The sequence below is a fragment of the Gopherus evgoodei genome, chromosome 2, assembly GCF_007399415.2.
Source record: "Gopherus evgoodei ecotype Sinaloan lineage chromosome 2, rGopEvg1_v1.p, whole genome shotgun sequence".
Classification (NCBI taxonomy): Eukaryota; Metazoa; Chordata; order Testudines; family Testudinidae; genus Gopherus; species Gopherus evgoodei.
This window is the reverse complement of record NC_044323.1, coordinates 256,808,905-256,835,135: the sequence shown is the minus strand read 5'-3', so window position 1 is coordinate 256,835,135 and position 26,231 is coordinate 256,808,905. Positions and strand designations below refer to the sequence as shown.

The following is a 26,231-nucleotide window of genomic DNA, read 5'->3' as shown; positions in this document are numbered from 1 at the left end:
TGCTATGGCTGCAACATATTGCAGTAGTAGCAGGAGGCCCAGGATTGGAATGAGATCTACCACTTCCAAAACTGGAGATTTGCTTACTTTATAGTAGTTCATCCTCAGGAGACAGGGTGATAGGATTGCTAACAAAAACTCTGTGTCAGCCCATGCTAGCTTTTTACTAGATAAGCGTCAGAATGTAACACGATTGCCTATATTCTGCTACCATAGACAGGAGGAAAGTTAACGTGGTGGCGTTCAACAAGGATAAAGGGACTGGTCACTAAAGATGTGGCTCAGTGCAATGTGCTAGGCACTGTACAAACATAGAATGTAATTCTGTGGGCAGAATATTATTTGTTTTCTTTTTCCATTTATAAATACAGTTTTTTCTTCTGAAAACGTAACTGTTTTGTTTTGTCATATGCAGCACCATACCCGTTATCTGTGCCTAATAAATAATAATTTTCTCTTCTCAGGAAAAAACATGTTTCACAGGGCAGTCCCTTATGTATAGCTCTGATTAGTAGTATTTGGCTCCCTCATTCAGGATTGTTCTTTGGTGACTATTCCTGAACTCAAATTACGTTATGCCATGACATAGGCAAAATAGGCATATTTGACTGATTTGTATTTTCCCCAAGGAGGACTGAAAATCAAAGGATAGTATTAGCATTTAAAAGGAAATGCTTGAAATTAGAGTCTTTGTATTAGATATTTTTCTGAATAATCAACAAGAAGCACATTTGAACTCTCAGATTTTCTTTGGATAGTAGATTTTATCCATGTAGTGGAACTTAATGCACAGTACACCATGTTATTCTTTAAATTGCGGTGATGTGCACATATTCTAAATCTGACTTCAGAAAAGGAGTAGGATTCCTAATAGTGTTTTCAAATATTTGTATTCCATATGGATTATATGATTCATAAACTGGATTATCATCAGTTCCCTGTTTTACATTCCTGGCACATTACTGCCACTGATTGAAAATGCTATTGTAGCCCTTGCTGGAATTAGTTCTTTTCTATACTGTTGAAGCATCTGCTCAGCAGATATTTTTCTACAAAGTATCAACACATTTTCTTCTTGCCTTTTTATCATAAAGAGGCTGTTAAAAAAATAAATACATACAAATAAGCCTAGTTGGCCCCTCTTTTTTTGAGGTGGACTCTTCAAACAATTCTCAAGGACCCTCTAACTCTCAAAGTTAACTGACTCCTGTCCCTTGAGATCACACACTATACACAATATTGGACAATAGGGGAGGATAATCAACATACCTGTTTGAGGTCTATTGCAAGGTAACTGGCCCTTTTTTATATAAAAGGGAATTGAGAGCTAGGAACTAGAAATAGGCTCAGTTGGTCTTAAAGGCCAACTTAGCAGACGTGACACTTGTTTGAAAACAACATTTTATAGGTTCTCAATTTAAACGTGACAGAGGTCTACAGAAATTAAAGGTAATTGAAAAAAAGTCAGCTGAGGTTGCAAAATTAATGAAATAAGGCACCTAAACTATTAACTTTTGGCTTGTTCATTTAAATGTTTTGCTGCAAATAATTCCTAATGTTTGTTTTCAGGAAGAAGACGAGCTGGACTCCCACACCATGGTGAAAACTAATTCAGAGAGTGCTGGCACAATGAGGGCCACAAGCACAATGAGTGAAAGTGCCCAGACAATGATTGAACATAACAGTACCATGTTAGAATCAGACTTAGGGACTATGGTGATAAATAGTGATGATGATGAGGAAGAAGAAGATGGGACTATGAAAAGTATGTTAATTATTAATTTCCTTTTCGATTAAGAGTTATTTTTCCATATTGCACAAGGGTGTACAGCATTATGGTATCAATATTTAAACACTGTATATACTGCTTTTAACATATCGTCCTTATAAACTGTATCTTGCTCTTTCTCTCATGGCCCACATTTATTTGGATGAATTTCTTGCAATTAAACTGAAATGTAGTAAGTATGAGATAAAGCTAATTAATAAGATCCTGATCCTCAAATTAGATCCATGCAGAAGTATCCTCTGTGCTTGTGAATGGGCTGATTGACTTCAAAGAGACTCTGTATGGGTGCTGCAGTCTGTCTGCACAGATCCAGTTGCAGGATAGGGTTCATGCTTTTTTTTTTTTTTTCACGTTGTATATCCAGAAAATATTGGGGCCAATTAGCATATTTTATTTAAGTATTGTCATCTTTCATTGACAGACAGATTCCAGTTGACTTCAAAGGGCTTTGGACCTGCCCTTAAAAGAGTAGAAAAACTGAAAAATTACTAGTTTTTTTAGGGGACAAAATTATAAAATATGATACAATCTTTGTAATCTGCACTGGTTAAATCAGATACATTCTGATACCCTGACTCATGTTGTGTATGACCTTCACTCCATAAGAACATCTGTAGAAGGACTATTTGTTTAATAAGGTACAATTCAACATGAGTGAGAGTATCCGAAACCATCTGTAAGTACCTGAATCTGTGAGGTGCCGAGCACTTTTGCCTTCCAGTAACTTGAGACATATATTAAATGACTTCGCTAGCAGTTGAAGTTGCTCAGCACCTTGCAGGAGGAATTTCACACTTCTGTGGTTTGGATCCTATTGTGGCAGAATGCAAGGAATCATTTCTAGTGAGCAAGAACCTTGTGTTAAGTCTAAAAAAATAAAGCAAGAGTCTGGTAAACTGAAAGGAATGATCAGATAACAAGTGAACAATTAAAACAGCGTAAAATGTTTTATATTAAATGTGAAGTTCGATGTATGTTGGAAAAACTTCTGTTGTGACTTATGCAAGCTTGGTTGGAAATTCAAGGCAGGATTACATTTTATTTATTTGTGGTGTAGCATATAGTAGATTGGAGATTTATTTCTCTCTTCAAATGTAAGATAATAAACAGTCCTATTGATGAGCGATGAGTTTCAGTAAGATGATTAACCCCATAAAACATTTAGTACATGTTTTAATTTGTTTTGATGCTGAAACAGTATTTGCTTTATAAACTTTGAGACTAATGGGGAGGCTTAGTGCAAGTAGTCCTGAATTAATCAAATTTAACATGTTATGGAACAGAGTAGTAATAAGTATAAAGGTATCAGATAATTTAAAAAAAAGCAAATTTGAGGGAGCGAAGGAACATCCTGAGTAAATTCTTGTGGGTAGAAATGTTACAAAGTAAGGATTCTTTTCAAGAAAAAAATTGATATGTGGCTTTCCAAACCTTTTAAGACTCAAAAATCCACGCATGCAGATGATCAGCCTACCAAAAGAACAGGTCAGAGTAGGGTGCAAAGCCAAACCCCCTCTGCCCCCCAAGATCTGTGCTGGGAATTGCAGAGTTATTTGGGGAATGAGAGTTTATATAATGAGTTCCTCATCTCATATGTGCTGCAATTCCTAATCCATGCTCAGCTCCTTTCTCTACTCTTTGAGACATGCAGCCTGCAACAGTTACTGCAATCCTAGTTCTGAAGTAATCCCAGTAGCAAGTTGTGATGGCCTAAGCCTACCTTGCAGTTTGCAAGAGGGATTCTTAACTCTACTGGTAGCTTCTGTCATAGCATTCTTTCTCAAATCTGAACCTTAGAGTCCAGGAATGAGATACTAGCATGAGTTTCCCTAAGCTTAATTACCAGCTTAGGTCAGATATGCTGCCACCAATCAGGAATTTTTCAGGGCCTGATACCCTCTGGTCCCCCCAAAATCTTCCCTGGGGACCCCAAGAACCCAGATCCCTTGGGTTCTTAAAACAAGGAGAAATAAGCCATTCCCCCACCTCTCCCCCTCCCAGAATTTCCCTCCCTGGGCTATTCTGAGAGATACTGATCCAACCTTTTAAATCACCATACAGAGAAGCATCTCCCATCCCTTCCACAAAGAGGCAAACAGATTCAAGGAAAACAGAGAGAGATTTTATCACTCCGTCCTCCCGTCGCCCTTACCCATCCTGGTGAGTTGTTCCAATCCCCTGGAATAACACAAGGGAAACACACAAAAAAAATCAATCAGGTTCTCTAAAAGGAAATCTTTTAATAAAAGAAAGAAAAAGTAAAGAATTATCTCTGTAACTTCAAGATGTAAATATACAGGGTCCTATAGCTTACAGACACCAGAAAGAGACTTTCCCCCCAGTATCAATACAAATCAAAATATTCCCAGCAACTACACATATAAAAGTTAACCAGTCAGATCCACAATTGCAAATAGAGTAAAACAATTAAAAAGCCTAAACCGCCTGGTTTTTACCTTCTATTTGAAAAGAAACTTAGAGAACCTGTAGTAATGTCTGGTCTCTCTCAGACCCTCCGAGAGAAGAACAAAAAACAAAGAAGTCACACCCAAACTTCCCTCCACCCGAATTTAAAAGTATCTTGTCTTCTGATTGATCTTCTGGTCAGGTGTCCAGTTTCCTACTTGTAATCCTTTACAGGTATAAGAGACATTAACCCTTAACACTCTGTTTATGACAGCTTCCTCTTCTTCAACAGACTTTTTCAGCCTTCTGTATTCTTCCTGAACCTCTGATCACTAGCTTTTAAAGAGCAGAGGGAGGAATAGAATCTCTAGGACAATATGATTCTTCTTCTTCTTCTCCTTGGGTGACAGCTTTGTTTTGTATCAGAGGGGTAGCTGTATTAGTCTGGATCTGAAAAAGGAGCAAAGAATCCTGTGGCACCTTATAGACTAATAGATGTTTTGGAGCATGCAAGTTTCTTCATGAGGTTGATGAATTTAGCCGTATGGAGTGGAAATCCAGTGCCTTGCATGGTGTCAAGTATCAGAGGGATAGCTGTGTTGGTCTGGATCTGTAAAAGCAGCAAAGAATCCTGTGGCACCTCATAGACTAACAGACGTTTTGGAGCATGCAAGTTTCTTCATCAGGTTGATGGATTTCCACTCCACACGGTCTGTCTGGATATGTGGACTCTCTACTCAGACCCTATGCCACCAGCACTCCCAGCTATCTCCGTGACACCACTGATTTCCTGAGGAAACTACAATGCACTGGTGACCTTTCAGAAAACACCATCCTAGCCACCATGGATGTAGAGGCTCTCTACACGAATATCCCACACACAGATGGAATACAAGCGGTCAGGAACAGTATCCCTGATGATGCCACAGCACAACTGGCTGCTGAGCTCTGTGACTTTATCCTCACACACAACTATTTCAAATTTGATGACAATATATATCTCCAGATCAGTGGCACCGCTGTGGGCACCCACATGGCCCCACAATACACCAATATTTTTATGGCCGACCTGGAACAACGCTTCCTCAGCTCCCGTCCACTCACACCCCTTCTCTATCTATGCTACATTGATGACATCTTCATCATTTGGACCTATTGGAAGGAGACTCTGGAAAAATTCCACCACGATTTCAACAGCTTCCACCCCACCATCAGCCTCAGCCTGGACCAATCTACACGGGAGGTCCACTTTCTAGACACCACGGTGCAAATAAGTGATGGTGACATTAACACCACCCTATACCGAAAACCTACCGACCGCTATGCCTACCTTCATGCCTCCAGCTTCCATCCTGGCCACATCACACGATCCATTGTCTACAGCCAAGCACTGAAGTACAACTGCATCTGCTCTAACCCCTCAGACAGAGACCAACACCTACAAAATCTCCACCAAGCATTCTCAAAACTACAATACCCGCACGAGGAAATAAGGAAACAGATCAACAGCACCATATGTGTACTCAGAAGCCTCCTACTGCAAGACAAACCCAAGAAAGAAACCAACAGGACTCCACTGGCCATCACATACAGTCCCCAGCTAAAACCCCTCCAATGCATCATCAGGGATCTACAACCCATCCTGGACAATGATCCCACACTTTCACAGGCCTTGGGTGGCAGGCCAGTCATCGCCCACAGATAACCTGCCAACCTGAAACATATTCTCACCAGCAACTGTACATCACACCATAGTAACTCTAGCTCAGGAACCAATCCATGCAACAAACCTCAATGCTAACTCTGCCCACATATCTACACCTGCGACACCATCACAGGACCTAACCAGATCAGCCACACCATCACCGGTTCATTCACCTGCACGTCTGCCAGTGTAATGTACGCCATCATATGCCAGCAATGCCCCTCTGCTATGTACTTCGGCCAAACTGGACAGTCTCTATGGAAAAGGATAAATGGACACAAATCAGATATTAGGAATGGCAATATACAAAAACCTGTAGGAGAACACTTCAACCTCCCTGGCCACACTATAGCAGACCTTAAGGTGGCCATCCTGCAGCAAAAAAACTTGAGGACCAGACTTCAAAGAGAAACTGCTGAGCTTCAGTTCATCTGCAAATTTGACACCATCAGCTCAGGATTAAACAAAGACTGTGAATGGCTTGCCAACTACAAAACCAGTTTCTCCTCCCTTGGTTTTCACACCTCAACTGCTAGAACAGGGCCTCATCCTCCCTGATTGAACTAACCTTGTTATCTCTAGCTTGCTTGCATATATATACCTGCCCCTGGAAATTTCCACTACATGCATCTGACGAAGTGGGTATTCACCCACGAAAGCTCATGCTCCAAAATGTCTGTTAGTCTATGAGGTGCCACAGGATTCTTTGCAGCTTTATTTTGGGATTGCTAGCTAACAAGGTGCAGCTTTGGACTTCATGGTCCCCTTCCCTGGCTAACTGCAATGCAGTGTTATTCCTATGTCACTTTGTCTGTGACCTTCACCCTACCTCAACCCATCCAGAAAAAGGGAAGGCTTGGGAGACTGCTCAGTGCCAATAAGGAAATTACTTAGCTACATCCAAAGAGGAACTTCTTACTAGGAATAGGGTCAGCTGCGTTGTTTGGGAAGAATGCAGATCCTCTGTAACTCTCAGTCTCTTGGAAAGAAATGTGGACTGGAGGGAGCCTTAAGAATGTAAATGATGTTCAGAGGTTTCTGCAGAATGCCATAATTAATGTACAACAGACTTCCATTTGAAAAAGTGAGAAATAAAAGTCTAATGGGGCTTTATGAGGGGCTGTTCAAGGGTTTTATAGGAAAGAAATTATACATGAAAAAGAGAATAGGCACAATTGGAATATACAGAGTTGGAGTCAAATTGTGCCCAGCCCTTGTGTGCATTTGCAAGGGAGGGAAAGGGCACAAGGAACCCTCTTCTCAAAGTAATGGTCCCTACTGTATTCCACTTTGAGTTATGCACGTGCACCATGTGCCTGGAGTCAGAGAATTTGAAAGTAGTGTTCACTGGTCCATGCATGTGCCCTGGCTCACCTTGTGCTTCTGATCGAGGTGATAAAAGGCAGGGCGGGTCAATCACCTCTTCAGTTCCTTCTCACCATCACATGGTTCAGGTTGGGAACTTTATGGTCCTCAGCTATGGTCATTCTGAAAAACAATATTAAATGTAATAAATATTTCATAGTTTTAATAGTTCTTAATAACTTGTATAGATTTAGTCATTTTAATAGTTTTTAGTACCTTTTAGAGTTAGATTAGGCTATGGGGGATTCCCCCCCACAACCCAGTATCCCATCCGGGTACTGTACTATGCCCAAAACTCCAGGCTTCACTCTGCATTTCCTGCACATGTTCCTTCTTGGTCACCAACAACTATCAACACAGCCTCTATTCCCTGGGAGAAGCTCACATTACAGCTCAATGCAGTAGTTGCCAGTCCTTACCTAGCCATACCCAAGAAGAGTAGGCACTCTGCTTCTGTAAATATCTCCTGGAGATGGCCATGAGACCCCAAACAGACCGAGGCCGGGGAACCCTACCTGTACATCAGCCTGAATCAGCAAGGAGTGAGCCTCCTGCTGCAAAGTCTGACTCTGGTGCCAGAGAATCCACAGACACCAAAGCGGAGCCTAGTTGGGAAGCACTCTCATGAGCATGGGATTAAGTCTTCCTCTCTGTCCACTTCACTTCAAAGAAATCAGATGTGCCTGCAAGCAAATCCACCAGCTCAGTCCACGAGGACTTAGATTGTCCTAAGTCCCATAGGCTTGACAAGAAAGCACAGAAACGTGGGTTTCCGCTGGTTCCAGACAGTACTCTGTTGGTACCACCATGCCCAGCTCCTCATAAGACCCGGGTCCCTCTAGTACTGGTGAAAACTGACCACTGCCAGATACCATCATCATTGCTGGCCCGAATAGAAAAAGTCTCCCTTACACCTGGGAGGTCTAGATCCATAGCCATACCACAGGACATTTTTGCTCTCCTGAATCCAGAATCCCCTGCTCCACTGGGACTCTCTGTTTCCAGGGAGCTAACATCTCTTCTGAGAAACCTGCCTGTGGGACAGATCTTATGCGCCCCCCACCCCTTTCACAACTCAGACCTCTCCAATGGTACCAGCGATACTGCCATTGGAAACTGGGTCAGCCTTTTCCTCCTCAAGAGATTCAGAACCATCAGAGGAACCATTCCTCCTGTACTGTCCTTACTCATTTCCCAGGAGACCCACACGGCCCTGGAATCAACTGCCACTTCACCTGACTTGGAGACACTTGTAGCCCATAGCTTGGGGACCCCCATGATCACCTATCGGCCATACTGGGGACCCTGGGACTAGCATCCCCCTTCAAAATCTATTTGATACACCAGGGAGTTGCCAGCTGCCTCTCCTTCGAAGAAACCATTACATTTACCCCCAGATCCAATAGAGGAGTAGTAGTACTATACTCCAATTCTGGAAGTTCTGTTGAAACCAACCACATTACCATCATTATCACCTGATGAAGTGGTGACCTCAGTAACCCCTCTCCCCCCGGATTATTTTGGCAATTCCAGGACCTTCTCTGCAGAGTCACTGGGGAATTTCAGATGCCATGAGAGGAGATTCAGGACTCCTAACACAAGTGCTTGGACATTTTCCATGCCTCTGAAGACCTACAAGAATAGCCCTTCTGGTCAATGAGGCTGTGACAGGGTTCAACTCACCGATGTGGCACCTCCTGCTGGCTGTCCTGAGAATTAGCTTAGTTCGCCAGTGCGCCCTTGCTTGGTGACATCTCACCACCGTCACGTCTGCTCCAGGAAGTGCATTGTCCCAAAGAACACAGCATCCTGTTCAAAGTCCCCACACAGAGGCCATACTGGAGTTGGCTAGGACAGTGTGACAGACACCCCTGCAACCTGTACTCCTACCCCCAAAGGAGTGGAGAGGCGTTATTATGTGCTGGCTAAGGATTCAGAATTCCTGTTTTTACCCAGCTCCCAACTTGTTGGTGGTTCTGGCCACTTCAGAAAGGTCCAGGCAACAATATCTCAGATCTATCCCCACAGACAGAGTATAAATGCTTAGATCTACTGGTCCTCCAGACTTCAGTTCAGGCTAGCTAATTATCAGGCAGTTGGCTGAATATGATTTTCTGAATTATGCCAAGTTTGACAGATTTGCCAACAGCCTCCCGCAACAGGACTTTACTCATTTCCAACCCTGATAGAGGAAGGGAAGTCAGTAGCCAGAACCACCCTCTAACCTACATAAGAACATAAGAATGACCATACAGGGTCAGACCAATGGTTCATCTAATCCAGGGTCCTGTCTTCCAACAGTAGCCAATGCCAGGTGCTTCAGAGGGAAAGAACAGAACAGGCAATCATCAAATCATCCACTACTAGCTTCTGGTGAACAGAGGGTAGGAACACTCAGAGCATGGTGTTGCATCCCTGCCCATCCTGGCTAATAGCCATCCTCTATGAACTTTTCTAGTTCTTTTTCGATCTCTGTTATAGTTTTGTCCTTCACAACATCCCTTGGCAAAGAGTTCCACAGGTTGACTATGTGTTGTGTGGAGAAGTACTTCCTTTTGTTTGTTTTAAACCTGCTGTCTATTAATTTCATTGTGTGACCCCTAGTTCTTGTATTATGTGAAGAAATAAAAAACATTTCCTTATTCACTTTCTCCACATCAGTCAAGATTTTATAGACCTCCAAGATCTCTTTCTTGAGTGGTAACAGCTAATTTAGACCTAATAATTTTGTATGTATAGTTGGGATTATATTTTCCAATGTGCATTACTTTGCATTTATCAACATAGAATTTCATCTGCCATTTTGGTGCCAAGGCACCTAGTTTTGTGAGATCCCTTTGTAACTCTTCTCAGTCTGTTTTGGACGTCACTATCTTGAGTAATTTTGTATCATTTGCAAATTTTGCCATCTCACTGTTTACCTATTTTTCCATATCATTTATGAATATGTTGAACAGTAGTGGTCCAAGTACAGACCCCTTGGGGGACACCACTATTTACATAGCTCCATTCTGAAAACTGACCATTTATTCCTACCCTTTGCTTCCTATCTTTTAACCAATTACTAATCCATGAGAGGACCTTTCCTCTTATTCCATGACTGCTTACTTTGCTTAAAAGCCTTTGGTGAGGGATCTTGTCAAAGGCTTTCTGAAAGTCCAAGTACTTTATATCCACTGGATCACTTGGTCCACATGTTTGTTGATCCTGTCAAAGAATTCAAATAGATAGGTTAAGAATGATTTCCCTTTACAAAAACCATGTTGACTCTTCCCCAACAAATCATGTTTATCTGTATGTCTGATAATTCTGTTCTTTACTATAGTTAAACCAATTTGCTTGGTACTGGAGTTAGGCTTACTGGCCTGTAATTGCTGGGATCGCCTCTGGAACCTTTTTAAAAAAACTTGGTGTCGTATTAGCTGTCCTCCATCATCTGGTATAGAGGCTGATTTAAGCGACAGGTTACATACCACAGTTAGTAGTTCTGTAATTTCATTTTTGAGTTCATTCAGAACTCTTGGGTGAATACTATCTGGTCCTGGTGACTAGTTACTGTTTAATTTATCAATTTGTTCCAAAGCTTCCTCTTATGACACCAGAATATGGGACAGTTCTTCTTCGAGTGATTGCTCATATCCATTCCAGTTAGGTGTGCGCGCGCCGTGTGCACGTTCGTCGGAAGACTTTTTACCCTAGCAACACTCGGCTGGTCGGCTGGGCGCCCCCTGGAGTGGCGCAGCTATGGCACCGGATATATACCCCTGCCAACCCAGCCATCCCTGTGTTCCTTCCTACCGCCTGTGTTGGTCGTTGGAACAATGGAGTGTGGCTTAGCTGACCTCCACTTCCCTAGCTACTCATAGTTTTCTTGTTCTTTATCGTTTATATAGTTATAATCCTTTTTATATAGTTATACTTAGCGTATTTGTTTATAGCATAGTTAGTCCACTATAGTTAGAGGGGTTTGGGGATTAGCCCCTTCCCCGCACCCGGTGCTGGGGCCCATGCCCGGCTCACCGGGTTTCAAACCATGCTCAGCCTGTCACAAGCCGATGTCGACAGGAGATCCACACGACTCCTGTCTGAAGTGCCTCGGAGAATAGCACCTAACAGCTAAGTGCCCCATCTGCAAGGCTTTTAAGCCACGAACAAAAAAGGAGCGGGACATCAGACTTAAACAGCTCCTGATGGAGGCGGCTCTCACCCCTCCACCCTTGGCACCAAGCGCCGGCCAGTCGACTAGCAGAAGCGCCTCCTCGGCACCGGACTGCGCTGGTACTGTCTAGCACTCTCAGCACCGGCCGTCGCCGGTACCGAAGTCGGCTCCACGCCGCTCCTTCTCCCCGAGGTCGAGAAAGGCTAAGACTCCTGCTACCTCTGTGCTGCCCGCACCGCAGCCAGAGAGTGTGTCTAAGTTGGATCGCCTGGCACCGACACCTGCTGCGGCACCGACAACGTTGGCACCGTCGATTCCGGTCCCGCAAGGACCATCGAGTCTGGCACCTGTTAGCTCCCCGGTGCGGGCCGCAGTAGAGCTGACTATACCATCCACGCCGGAGACATTCTCAGAGGCGAGGGATCTGATTGCCTTGACAGAGTCGACACTGCCTCCACCCCCGGCACTGCCGATGCGGGTAATACAATCAATAGGCAAACTGGCCTTGATAAGACCATCCTCTGTCGGCACAGCAGACCAGCACCGCTCACGATCGCGGTCCCGCAGACGTTCCAGGTCCAGATGGCACTCCCGCTCCCAACGCCGCTCGCAGTCCCAGCACCGTTCCCCTCCTCGATACCGGTCGAACTCACGGCATCAGTCGGCATCCCGTTCGCTGGCCCGCTATTCTCGGCACCGTTCCAGCTCTCGGCACTGCTCCAGGCACTGTGTCTCCCGTAGCCGATCATGACACCGAGCTTCAAGATCTCGGTCGACCTCCCAGCACCGCTCTGGTTGCAGGTCCCGATCTCGCTCCCGGTACTGATATGCTTCCCGGCACCAGTCTCCGATACATAGTAGAATAAGGTCTGCTGGAACCTCTGCCCAGGGCTTCTCCGCTCCTCCATGGCCATCCAGACACACTTCGATGTCGTCCCACGCGGACAGCTACTATGCTCAAGATGGCGATTCAGATGCCCCAGCCGGAGTTTTTCAAGAAGCTCAGACCCAGGACCAAGGCCCACATCAGTGGTCCTTTTGGACGCCTTGGGCGTACCACCAGGCCCAAGGCGCTCCAATAGTCCCGTCCCGCTCTGCTCCATCAGAGCACCAAGCACCAGAGGCTACAGCTACCTGTCCTCCTCCGTTTGGAATGGAGAAAGCACTAGTTCACCCATCAGTCTCCCCGGTACCACTGGAACAGGAGACGGCCCAGGACCAGGAGGCCACACAGGACTCACTCGTCCCCGGCATTTCCTCTTCTTTTTCTCCAGATGAGGCGGTGGCAGGAACGTCCTCCTCGGGCCCTCCTCTAATCGACCTCAGAGCCCATCAGGACCTCCTCAGGAGGGTAGCACTCAACATGAACCTCCAGGTGGAGGAGGTCCCGGAGGTCGAGGACCCTGTAGTGAGCATTCTGTCGGCAGATACCCCCACCAGAGTGGCCCTACCCTTTATCAGGACCATCTAAGACAATGCCGACACCCTATGGCAATCCCCAGCCTCCATCCCTCCTGCGGCAAAGGGAGTCGAGCGTAAATACATGGTACCCTCTAGGGGGTACGAGTATTTGTATGTCCACCATCCTCCCTGCTAACTAGTTGTTCAATCCGTCAATGAGAGGGAGCGCCATGGCCAACAGGCGCCAGCCCCGAAGTCAAAAGAGGCTAGGCGAATGGACCTTCTCGGCCGCAAAGTTTATTCAGCTGGCGCCCTACAGCTCTGGGTGGCGAATCAGCAAGCCCTGCTGAGTCACTATAATTATAACACCTGGGCAGAGGTGGGTAGGTTCACAGAGCTACTTCCCCAAGACTCCCGCCAGGAATTCGCTGCCTTCTTGGAGGAAGGGAAAAAGGTAGCCAGAACTTCCCTCCAGGCTTCGCTAGATGCGGCCAACTCAGCAACCAGGACCCTGGCCTCGGGTGTCACCTGTGACCCAACGCAGGCCTTTCCGTCCCCAGACTCTCTGCCTGTACTTTATGCCTTGAAATAGACAAGACTTTGGCAGACAGTGCTGGCGGGGTGGGCGTAGACACCAGTCAGGACCCCAAGGGGGCCAAAACCATGGTCCCTCCAAACCACTGGCGGGACCTAAGTCCGCCTTTTGAAGGTACGCCCGAGGACGGCGTACCAGTTTCAGGTCAGGATCCCTTTTCCCCCCTTCTCCAACCGTCTTTCCTACTTCCTCCCGGCGTGGTCCCAGATAACCTCAGACCTCTGGGTCCTACGCACGGTGAAACATGGGTACCACCTCCAATTCGTTTCAACCCCGCCTTCCCACCCTCCAACCCAGTCCCTCTTCAGGAATCCCTCTCACAAGCAATTCCTCCTGCAAGAGGTGCTCAAGCTCCTCGCCATGGGAGCAATAGAGGAAGTGCCAAAAGACGAAAAGGGCAAAGGTTTTACTCCCGTTATTTCCTGATCCCCAAGTCAAAGGGAGGCCTCAGGCCTATCCTAGACCTGTGAGGACTCAACAAATTTATGATAAAGTTGAAGTTCCACATGGTCTCCTTCGGGTCCATTATCCTGTCCTTGGATCCTGGAGACTGGTATGCTGCCCTCAATATGAAGGACGCGTACTTTCACATCGCCATTTTTCCTCCACACAGGAGGTATCTTCACTTCGTAGCCAACCATCAGCACTTCCAGTTTACAGTCCTCCCCTTTGGCCTTTCCACAGCCCCAAGGATGTTTACGAAGTGTATGGCCGTAGCTGCCGCATACCTCCGCCGACGTCAGATACACGTATTCCTGTATGTGGACGATTGGCTCATCAGAGGAACCTCCGAGACACGAGTCACACAACATGTGGGCGTTGTCAGGGACCTATTCATACGTCTAGGCCTGATGATCAATACGGAAAAATCCACTCTGGTTCCCACACAGAGGTTAGACTTCATAGGAGCTACCCTGGATTCCAGTCTAGCCAAGGCCTACTTACCACAGCTGCGGTTCCAGGCAATGACAACAATCATCCGAAGTCTACAGAACTTCCCGACGACCTCGGCTCGCACTTGTCTCAGTCTCCTGGGTCACATGGCTGTCTGCACATTCGTGACCAAATACGCCAGGCTCCGCCTCCGTCCTCTCCAAACTTGGCTCAACTCGGTATACCATCCGGGCAGAGACCCAATAGACACAATAGTCACCATTCCCCCGAGCACTAGATTGGTGGCTGACCCCCTCCCTGGTGTGTGCGGGGCTATCGTTCCATCCCCCCCAACTCTCACTGTCTGTGACAACAGAAGCATCATCTCTCGGCTGGGGGGCTCACCTCGGACGCCTTCGTACTCAAGGCCTCTGGTCACCGCAGGAACTGGCGCTTCACATAAATGTCCGAGAGCTGAGAGCGGTCCGCCTGGCGTGCCAGGCGTTTCAGCAACATTTACACGGCCGTTGTGTCTCAGTGTTCACAGACAACACAACGGCTATGTATTACATAAACAAGCAGGGAGGGACTCGCTCTTCCCACCTTTGTCAGGAGACCATCCAACTCTGGGCCTTCTGCATAGCCCACTCGATAGACCTGGTAGCGTCCTTTCTCCCAGGGGTTCGGAACACTCTGGCGGATCGACTGAGCAGATCCTTCCTGTGTCACGAATGGTCGATACAGCCGGACGTTATTCATTCGGTTTTCCAGAAGTCGAGATTTCCCCACATAGACCTGTTCGCCTCCCGTGCGAACAGGAAATGCCAGATGTTCTGCTTCTTTCAGGATCTTTCACCGGGATCGATCTCGGACGCATTCCTAATGTCGTGGAAGCACCGGTTGCTTTATGCCTTCCCACCATTCCCGCTGGTTCACAAGGTCCTGCTAAAACTCCACAGGGACAGAGTGCACCTAGTCATGATTGCGCCAGCGTGGCCCAGACAACACAGGTACACCACGCTGCTCGACCTGTTAATAACCAACCCAATTACCCTGCCACTCCACCCAAACCTCATAACTCAGGACCACAGCATTCTTCGCCACCCAAACCTGCAGGCCCTTCACCTTACAGCATGGTTGCTGCGTGACTAAACCAATCAGAGTTGCACTGCTCTGCTCCGGTACAACAAATACTCCTGGGTGGCAGGAAGCCTTCCACTCGGTCAACGTATCTGGCCAAGTGGAAACGTTTCTCCTGCTGGTGCGCAACGCAGAATGTTACTCCCTCTGAGGTCTCAATCCCTACCATCCTGGACTACCTTTGGTCTCTTAAGCTGCAGAGCCTGGCGGTATCTTCTTTGAGGGTACACTTGGCGGCCATCTCCACATTCCACCCAGGAGAGAATGACCGCTCCGTGTTCTTGCACCCTATAGTTACTAGGCTTCTCAAGGGTCTGGAGCACCTATACCCCCAAGTACGCTGCCCCGCCCCTATCTGGGACCTCAACCTAGTCCTAAACAGACTTATGCTCTCACCATTCGAGCCGTTGGCAACTTGCTCACTGCTGTACCTGTCCTGGAAGACAGTTTTCCTCGTAGCCATTACATCAGCCAGACAAGTCTCCGAGCTTCGAGCGCTCATGGTGGACCCACCATATACTGTCTTTCACTAAGTGGCTATAACCCACTTCATCAGATGCATGGAATGAAAAATACAGTAGGTAAGTATAAATATACAGCACATGAAAAGATGGAAGTTGCCTTACCAATTGGGGGGTCAGTGCTAATGAGACCAATTCAGTCAGGATGGATGTGGCACATTCCCAACACTTGACAAGAAGGTGTGAGTATCAACAGAGGGAAAATTACTTTTTGTAGTGATCCAGCCACTGCCAGTCATTATTCAGGCCTAATTTGATGGTGTCAAGTTTGCAAATTAATTCCAGTTTGAGAAACTGCAGAACAATACCACCATCTTTCCAGTCTTCTGATACTTCTTGTTCTTTCACTCATATTTCATTACAGAGTTTTATTAGCTTCTAAATCAAAAGCTGTCAACCCCAGGAGCATTCCCCTGTTTGAGGCCTTTGATATGTACTCTAATTTCATTGGGTGTCATTGGTTCCTCTTCTATTTCTAAATTGGGATTGGCATTTCTCTCAAATCTATGTGTGATCATCAGCCCTAGACAGTTCAATATGAAATGGAAATGTTCTTTCCATCATCTGGGTTGCTTTTCATGCATTTTCAATCTGTCCATGAGAGTCTCTGGTGGGCATCTCCTGTAGTGGTATGGTTCTTCCTGAGAGCTCTTTCACTGTTCTATAGAGCTACTTGACATCTCACCTCTGTGCTGCTGCTTCTGCCTTTGCAGCCTTCTCCTGAACCAGGCATGTCTATCTTGCCTGCATCTCTTCTTTATTTCTCTGCTTTTCTCTCTGTATCTTTCATCCACCTCTAAGAGTTCTGCCTGTGTCTTACGCTGTTGCTTTTTGGTCTTCAGAGCTTTCTGCTCGTCAGTCATTGCCCATGTTCCATATGTAATCCATGGATCCTTCTGCTTTCTTTGGAGTCTGACTAGACTACTGTCTTCTTCCAATTTGACCATCTGTCCTCCAGACTTTCATCAGTCTGGTCCTGTAAAAACATTGCAATAGTTACTGAGTGCAGTCTGGAATCTGATCTTTGTTTCTTTGTCCTTGAACTTCTCTATTGCTGTAACACTCTTTTGTCCATCTTTGTGATCTTTTTGAGTTTAAGTTGTAATGTGGCTTCTAAAAGATAGTGATTTGAGCCAACATCTGCTCCTGTGCTGACTCTGACATTCCTCAAAGAAGAAGCCCATCTCTTAGATATACACACATGATCTTTCTGGTTGACAGTCACATTGTCTGATCTCCATGTGAGCTTGTGAATCCTCTTGTGCTAGAAGATATTTTCTCCTGCGTTTATGGTGTTTGTGCCACAGAGATTCATGAGGCTTTTCCATTATCAATTCAGATGCCTTCCACTGTTGTGCCTGACTCCTTCCCAGCCAGTAGAGTTGTTGCCCATTTGTGCACTAAAGTTGCCTATCATCAACTTGATGTCATGGCTAAACAGGTAATCAAATACTTGCTGCACCTGCTTGCAGCATGTACCCTTTCCACTGTTCCCTGCTGCGTTTATTGGCGCATCGACTTGGATTATTGTACACATGATGTGTCCTGTTTCCAGCCTGGCTGTTATTGTTCTGTCATTCACTGACTGTCAAGCCACCAGGGTCTTCGTTGTGATGTTAAGCAGCATAATTCCTACACTTCTTTCATGCATTCTTCTTCTTGATGTGACAAAGTTCGTCCTCTACCTTGGTGGGTCCTGCGCTTATTGGCAGATTTTCTCACCTCAGTGATCTTCCCCACAGTCTGGATCAACTCCTCCTGTGTCTGATCAGGAGTTGGGAGATTTGGGGGGAACCCGGGCCCACCCTCTACTCCGGGTTCCAGCCCAGGGCCATGTTTTTTTTTAAACTTTCCTAACATTTAGTTTCCCATATTTGTTTCCCTCTGCCTTTTATTTCCCTGCTTAAGGACAAAATAAGTAACAATAATAAGTTTTATTTTATTTTATTTTATTTTATTTATAGGCGCCCATGCTCAGAGGCCTCTGGGAGCCTTGACAAAAAATAATTAAAAACATATTTTTTCACAAACAGGGAATTGTGCCCAAATAAAGCTGAGATCGGGAACAAAACAAGGCCTGTCATCTGACCCCATCATACAGTACACAACCCAGCAATAAATAACATTATGCCCTCTTTCCTTCTACATCTGTACATGTTCACAAGCAGGGAGTGATGCCTTTTGTTCATATCCACTTAAAAGGAAGGAAAAAAGATGTGAGGCAATATAGCTGACCAGACTGCCCTTGATTCTCATATGTAAGTTTCATCTGATCTCATTTCAGAGATCCCCTATATGCAGAACATTCTCCGTGAGCATGTTTATTGTCCCTTTGTAGCTATCTTTAAGGCTCAGGGTCAGATCTTTCTATTTAAGTGAACTCACTTTTGATTGTTTTACTTTCTCTTTTCCATATCATTTTCTTTATTATTTTTACATTTGCCCTTTTTTGGGTTGGCAGAGAGGCTCTCTCTCTTTCTGCCATTTGGCCTCACTCTGTTTTTTATTATTATTGCTTTAACCTTGATACAGTGTCCACATACTTGGTGTTGGTACTGTAAAAATAAAGGGAAGAGGGCAATAAACTAATGGGATGCAAGATGCAGGAGAGGTTGGGGTAGGTGCTTTTTAAGAATTAAAACTTTTAGACCCTAATCCTGGAATGTCATCTACGTTCTGAGGTCCTTAGTGGATCAGATTGTAGAACCTGGTCTTTAATCAGGGATTTGCCTGTCCTCCTAGTTGAATAATAAACCCCTTGGGTCACTGGGGTTGAAAACTTGGTGCAGCAGTTCCAAGCCCTCCTAAATATCAGATTGTGTCACACTGGTATCAGTCAGTCCTATCTCTAGTAGAAAGCTGATACTTGAAAGCCCTGTAGAAATGTTGAACTGCTGATTTGAAAGCTCTTAAGAACAAATCTCTGTCAAGTTCCTCGTTCAGTGTAAGTGATGAAACTCATTGCTATCGGATTTATTACAGTCTAAGGCCCAGATCTTACAATGAGCCCTGCATGGGCAGGCACCTTTACACAGAGCCCTATTGATTTCAGTGAGGCTCCCCATTGTGGTCTTCCTGCGCAAAGGCAAGTGCAGAATTGGAACCTAAAAAGCTAACATGGAAAAGAGGAAGAGGAGGCAGGGCAAATAAATAAGGGTGAATTAAGGAAATGAGAGTCTGGGAAGGAGTGAATATTATTTTTGATAAGAAAGAAAAGGCTTTTTTGCAGCAGACACTTAATTTTAGGGATTCACTGGTTTCCTTGAAGCCTGTTATTTTCCTAATTGTTGGATCTAGGAGCTGCCTAGGCTTCATTGTATCTATTGTACCTATGTGTCAATGCTACCTATAAATTAGCTCTTTAGAACCTATCAGTTTTGTTCAGGGCATTCCATTCATATTTATTACCAAAAAATAAAATAAAAAAAATAAAACTAGTAACTTATATTTCAGAAAAAAATTCTGTGACCACAGAAATATTACTGACAATTTCAGAAATTTCAAGGCATGTTTTCCTGCCATTTTGAAAAGTTTCCTACATTCTTGACTATCATATATATTATGGAATTAATGTTGTAATGTTAGGGTTCCAAGCATTGTTATTGTTTCCTGCATTTAAGTTGGTATTTAATAGAGAGAGCCAACATTCCAGTTAATATGTGGCTCTGCAGCATAGATGTTATCCTCTCATGTGGAATTTATACATTTTCTGAAAATCTAATCAAGTGATGTCAGTATACCCCCTTGTGTATTGTTGTAGTAATAGAATAGAATATCAAAAAGTTAGTGAGGCATGACTTTCCTTTCCTGTAAGCTTGTTAGCTGTTCTTAATTGAGTTTTGCTTTTCCAAATGATCACTTAAATGGCTTGTAAGATTATCCAACTACGTATGTCAGACCAATCCATCTCCAGTTTCCTGATGAGTCTAGCTTATTTCTGTACATGAGAATTGGGGCTATAATGAGTTTTTGGTCTTTCAGATAGCTCTTTCATAGTTAAAGATGTCTGTTAAAAATTCTCTGATTATTGTTCCCATCTTTTTCACAATTTTCAATGTTTCAGCATCGATGTTGTACAGCTCTGGGAATAGTATTAATTAATTACCAGTTTGTAAAAAATCAGCCAGGAAATCCATACATTATGGGCCTAATACTTAGAGGTGCTGAGCTCCTGCACAGCCATTTTCTTCTCATTGATTTGGAATGGTTTAACGACATTTACTGAACCTTTATTGAACATTGTTTGTTCTGTTCCAAAGGTTTTGTCTGTGTCAGACATCAGTTTTCTGAGTAATGTTTCTGGCATATACAGGTCCTTAAAATGAGAAGGTAATTGTTTTGTCCAGGACCATTCAATCCTTGGTCTCGCTGCTGTGACTGCTAACGAGACTGCTCATTAATGCTTTTTGTGGTAGTGTTTTTTATAAATGGGAAGTGCTTTTAAGTTACATGTCAAAGAACCTCTCTGGGAAAAATCATGTTGACAGCTCTGATTCATGAGCTATTGCAGAGTATGTACTTAACATGGATTCTCACTTTACTGTGCATGAAGTGGAGGTATTGGAAACTCAACCTAGAAAGGGCTAATGGATTTACTATAGTGATGTCATTGATTTTATTTTCCTCCACTAGGTGGAAAAGCAGATCAAAAGTTAATAGAGCCAGTTTTACAGGTCTTGTTTTCAGAAAGCAAAAACTATATTTGTGTATTAAAACAAACAAAATTCTTTCATACAGAAATCTTCAAACTTGAGTTCATGGCCCTTTCGAGAGGTTTGTGAATATTTTTTCAGGTGGTCCACAGAGTATGTGGATTTTCTTTTAATTATCAGAAAAATTTACATTTTGTATATATAGATTACAGAAAAACAAAAAACCATCCACCATCTGTATCTGTAAAACTACATATTACTTAAATTGCAAAGTCAAGCACTCAAAAGTTAGGAAATGCCAGATATATGGTTGCCTGTGCTTTGTAATTCTGCCCTTTTGTGGTCACCTTAGTGAAGACATAATCATAATCTTTTGTAATGGAAATGTTAGGCAACATAAATGGAGGGGTCACAACCTGCTCCCCCTAAAATAATAAACTCATTTGAAACTGGGAATGTCTGTGTTTTCCTTCAGAAATAATATATTTGTCTTCATTTTGAGGTAAGTGTGAGGACCACTGATTCTTCTTCTAGTAGATGCAGCCGCGTATTCCACAAAGGTGTGTGTGCATTCATTGCGTCGAAGCCAGAGAATTTGCCTAGCAGCACTCATAGGGGGCAGCGCTTGCACCTTGTGGCCATACCCCCTGCACTGGCTAAATGAGGTGGCGCCGCTCTGACCCCCCTCAGTTCCTTCTTATTGCCCATGGCTGGAGTTGGAGCTCTGTGTGATTTCTAACCTCACAATCTCTCCAGTTGTTAGTGACTTTTCTAGTTGTATATGGTTAATTGGTACCCTTAGTATACTGTTAATTAGCATTTGTTTGCTTATTCCCTAACATTGTCCATTGTGTTGGGGGGTGGGATCCACAACAACCCCCTCGCAACAGTGCTTGTTGTGCATAGGCCAAGCCCACGTCAAGGAACAATGTTCCGTTTGCAAATTGCTCCCCAGATTGTTCACCAAATGGACACAGGCTGTTAATCTAAAGAAGCACCTGCTTGAATAGGCCATGCAGGTGAGCTGCTTTGTCACCAAGGCCTTTGGAGGTTGCCCCTCAGGTTCTGAGAAACCTGTCGCTTCATGTCTTGGAGCTGGTGCCTCACCTAAGAGTCAGAGGAGTCGTTCCCTATTGAGTGTGCTGAGGAAGAGATCACACAAGACCAATTGTGGCTGCTCTAGGTAGTGTGAGGGCTCATGTGCCTCCTTCAGGTGTGAATGCCACCATGTGGGATGGAGCACTGCTGCTGCCCAGTACTGCACAGAGAGGTCACAGATCCTGTGCCATCAACTCTGATTCTGGCCCTGGGGCATCCGTTGAGTCCAGCACCAGCTGTTTCCATGCTGGCAACATATCAGGAGGCAACAGACCTGCTCTTCCTTTCTGACCTGATCTCTTCCTTGGTCCAGGACTTTGCCAGGACTGCATTGTTTATAGTCCCTTTGGCTGGGCAGGCCATTGATCCTGTGGTTCTACTGGCACTGAACTCCAATGTTTCCCTTCCACAGTCTGTGGAAGTGGGGCCTGTGCTGGGATCAGCACAAGTCACCTCCTTGGCACTGGGAACTTCCTGCTGTCAGGACTGCTGATGTTACCATGGCCATATTCACCACTCTCCACTTTGGCACCTTTGGTCACTGTGGTACTGCTGCTGGCTTCGGGGTTGACACTGCTTCTGGCACCAGAAATAACAGAGGCATACTCAGTGCCAGCAGTATCATTTCCACTGTTAAGTGCCAGCTTGGGCTAGGAAGAGTCAGAACAGTTGCTCGCACCCTTAGGGCTGGCTCCACCTTTGTCCCTGGAAGCCTGGGACTCCTCAGTGTCCAGGCCGGATTCTTCTTCCTCCCATTCTCCATTATCTGATCTTGGGGGTGTATATGCTGGCAGTGCAGAGGCATGGCTATGGTGATCAACAGCAGCAGCAGAAGTATTGTTCACAGTGCACATCTGGGCAGCCTTTCCCTCCCCAAAAAAGAAGGAGGCATTCGGGACCGTAGCTTGGCTAGTCAATATGCTTTCCCCGCTGTCCCCCAAGTGCTCATTTTGACTCCTAGGTCCAGTGCAGTGTTCCAGTTGTCACTCCCTTCTCCCCATCTCCTCCATTTGGGGACAGGCTGGCTAATTTTTACAATGCTTGGGGCTTGACCATCACTGACAGTTGGGTTTTAAGCACGATCAGATCAGGCTATGTCATCCAGTTCTGTCCATGCCCCTCCCCCTTCCACCCTGTTCCTTTTCAGTATCTCCTCTCATGAGATACTGGTCCTCGAGCAGGTCCAGTCTTTACTGGCTTTGGGAGTGATGGAGAAGGTTCCGCTGGAACACTGGGGCCAGGGCTTTTATTTTCCCAGTACTTTCTGGTGTCCAAATCCAAGGTAAGACCCATTTTTGACCTTTGTCATATACACGAGGTTTCAAATAGTCACTCTATTGGCTATCCTCCCTGCATTGTCTCAGAATGACTGGTTTGCTGCTCTGGACCTTCAGGACACCTACTTTCATGTGGCAATTTTGCCATGCCACAGAAAATTCCTTTGGTTTGTTATAGTGGAGTGCCACTTTCAGTATATGGTGCTTCCTTTTGGCCTCTGAGCTGCCCCTTTGGTTTTTACCAAATACATGGTTATGGTGCCTGCGTACCTCAGGAATAAAGGAATCTACTTCTTTCTATATGTGGATGGCTGGTTACTGAGGGGCAGGTCCAGAGAGAAAGTCCTTTCCCACAATGACCTTACACTGCATTTGCTCTGTGGTTCACAAACTTAACAATACCACTGCAATGTATTATGTTAACAAGCAAGGGGGAGCACACCTCTGGGTGTTCTGCCAAGAGGTAGTTAGGTTGCAGCAGTTCTGCATTGATCCAGAATAATCTCGTAGACCATCTCAGTAGGAATTTTCCCTCGAACAAGTGGCATCTGAAGACAAGTGTCTTCCAAGTCATCTTTGCAGCATGGGGCATTCCAATGATCAATCTGTTTGCCATGAGGTACAACAGGAAATGTCATCTGTTCTGCTCCGGAGAGGGCCTCAGTCCAGGCTTCCTGTCTCACACTTTCCATCTCAACCGATAGTTGGCTCTCCTGTACCCACTTTTCCTCCAATCCCAATCATACCCCAGGTCATCTTCAAGTTGGAGGTGGATTGGGCCAAACTCCTTCTCATTGCCCTCGTATGGCTAAGGGAGTGCTGGTTCTCTCCGACCTTGCGCTATCAGTTCAGCACCTCAAACCTGTTCTTCTCCATACTCACACAGAATCAGTTGCACCTTGCATCCCGGGCTCAGCTCTGTGCATCTCACGGTGTGGCTGCTTCATGCCTAAATGAGGAAGAGCAGTGTTCTGAGGGCTGTTTAACAGGTTCACAGTAGAAAGCCCTCTACCAGAATGGCCTATTCAGCAAAATGGAAGCAGTTTTCGGTGTGGTCATTGGCCATGGAATTCAACTGACCCGGGCTTCTGTCCAGGACATCTTGGAATACTTGCTGCACCTTCAGTTGTTGGGACTTGCACTTAGCTCATTGAGAGTGCATCTGGCAGCAATATCAGAATTTTATCGCCCCATTCAGGGAAGATTAATCTTCTCCAATGTCATGCTAGCAAGATTATTAAAAGGGCTTCGTCTCCATCCTCCGGTCCAAGAGCTGGTTCCTCGGTGGGAACTTAAGATGGTCCTAGCAGCTTTAATGGGATCTCCATTTGAGTCCTTCGCATCTTGTCCCTTTCCACTTTTTGTGTCAGAAAACTTCATTCCTTGTAGCAATAACATCTGCAAGGAAAGTCTGTTAGTTGCAGGCTGTGATGGCAGAGCTTCCTTATACAGAATTCTCTGAGGACAAAATGACTTTGACCGTACCCCAAATTTGTGTCTGTAGTGATTTCTCATTTCATTTGCACCTGTGTTCTTTCCCATTTATCTCTGGAAGAGCAGCATCTCCATACATTAGATGTCAGGTGATGTCTAGCCTTCTATCTAGGCAGGACTAAACCATTTTATGCTTTGCCTTGCCTGTTTTTGTCATTCGGAGATCATATGAAGGGGTAAGTGGACTCTGCAGACTGTCTCTAAAGGCATAACATCTGGTATAAAGATTGCATATGAAATAGCTTCAGCTATGTCTACTCAGCAGGTGCGAACTCATTTTACGAGAATTGTCTCAATATTGGACATTTGCAGGGCTGCTACATGGTTGTCCATACATACATTTATGCTCTGTTATGCTGTTATTGCATCTTCCATGGTGAATGTCAGTTTTCCTAAGGTGGTACTGCAATCTTTGTTTAGGTAGACTCTGAGCCCCACCTGGGTGTATATTGCTTGTTTGTAACATACATGGCTGCATCTACTTGAAAAAGAAGAAGAAACAGTTATGTAACTATGATTCTTTGAGATTTGATGCAGCCGTGTATTCCAAGACCCACTGTCCGTCCCCTCTGCATCGGGTGTCTCTCTGGATGTTTGGTGCAAAGGAGCTGAGGGGGGTTGGGGCAGCAGTGCTTCATATAGCCCCAGGAGGGGCTATGGACACGAGGTGCAAGCGCCGCCACTCTGGGGGTACTGCTAGGCAAATTCTCTGGCTCTGGTGTGCAGAGTGCATGCACACATAAGTGGAATACACATCTGTATCACATCTCAAAGAATCACAGTTACAGTTAGTAAGTGTTTCAGTTAATTACAGTACATTTTTGTTCATATCGGGATTCAATTCTTTCATAGATAAGGCCCTGATCCTGCAAAGAGACCCTAGAGATCCTTGGTTGTGAATTTGTTTGCAAGATCATTGTAGAAAAACCTATTAGCATAGGTCAGTTTGCCCAACCCTTTCACTTCCCAGCCAATATAGAATTGTTTTATTCAGTATGTTCTTGAGAGGTTTTTCAGTCTAGTGTTTAATATATTTCTAAAGATAGGACTGCTAGTGTTTTCCTTGGGAGACTGTTCAATGTGTAAGGGGCCTCACTGTTTTCTGATATTCAGCCTTTTTGATGCTCACTTGCACCATCCTAAACAACTCCTCGCTCTCTGGCATTTACACCATTTCTGTGTATTGGGATACTAAACATATATTCTGTATCTCAAATGTTTAGTGTATTGAAAATCATTTTAATGACAGTGTACATGTTTTGGCATCTGCAGTGCAGAGAGGTTAAAAGGAATTACAAGATTTCTATTTATTCTGCCAACAGTGACAGAATAATGTATTTTGCTATTGGTATTGTTCAACTTAATTATTACATTTTTACAGTTGTGATATAATACATACTAGTCACTTAATACTTTATACTGTACATGCTTTATTAATCTAGGCTTTACGTATACACTGAAAAAAAAGAAAGAAAGAAATCCATTGTTCCCACAGATTAATCTTCATAAAATACTTTTCTTTAGGGAATACATCATCACTGAGATATTTTTCCTTAATGAAGACATCAGGTGGGTTTGATCAAAACATGCATTACAGTGGAATATATTCCTATTTAAATTGAAATGTTTCACAAAATAAATCCCTCCCCTCCCCCCCGCACAGTCCTTGAAATGGGGCTACGTGTTTTGGAGTAGAATGACAGAGCTGCAGTCAAGTTAAATTGTGTTTCTTCCTTGTATTAGATGTCACAATTTA

General features: G+C 44.7%; 1 protein-coding gene across 3 annotated transcripts in view; it reads left to right on the top strand.

Annotated features, from left to right (window-relative positions):
• STK3 (serine/threonine kinase 3) overlaps positions 1–26,231 on the top strand; it is a 287,562-nt gene that overhangs the window by 164,153 nt on the left and 97,178 nt on the right. For all 3 annotated transcript variants that reach the window (XM_030553550.1, XM_030553551.1, XM_030553552.1), the window contains exon 9: positions 1,570–1,765. In XM_030553550.1, coding sequence (XP_030409410.1) covers positions 1,570–1,765 — 196 coding nt within the window. The remainder of the gene's footprint in view (positions 1–1,569; positions 1,766–26,231) is intronic.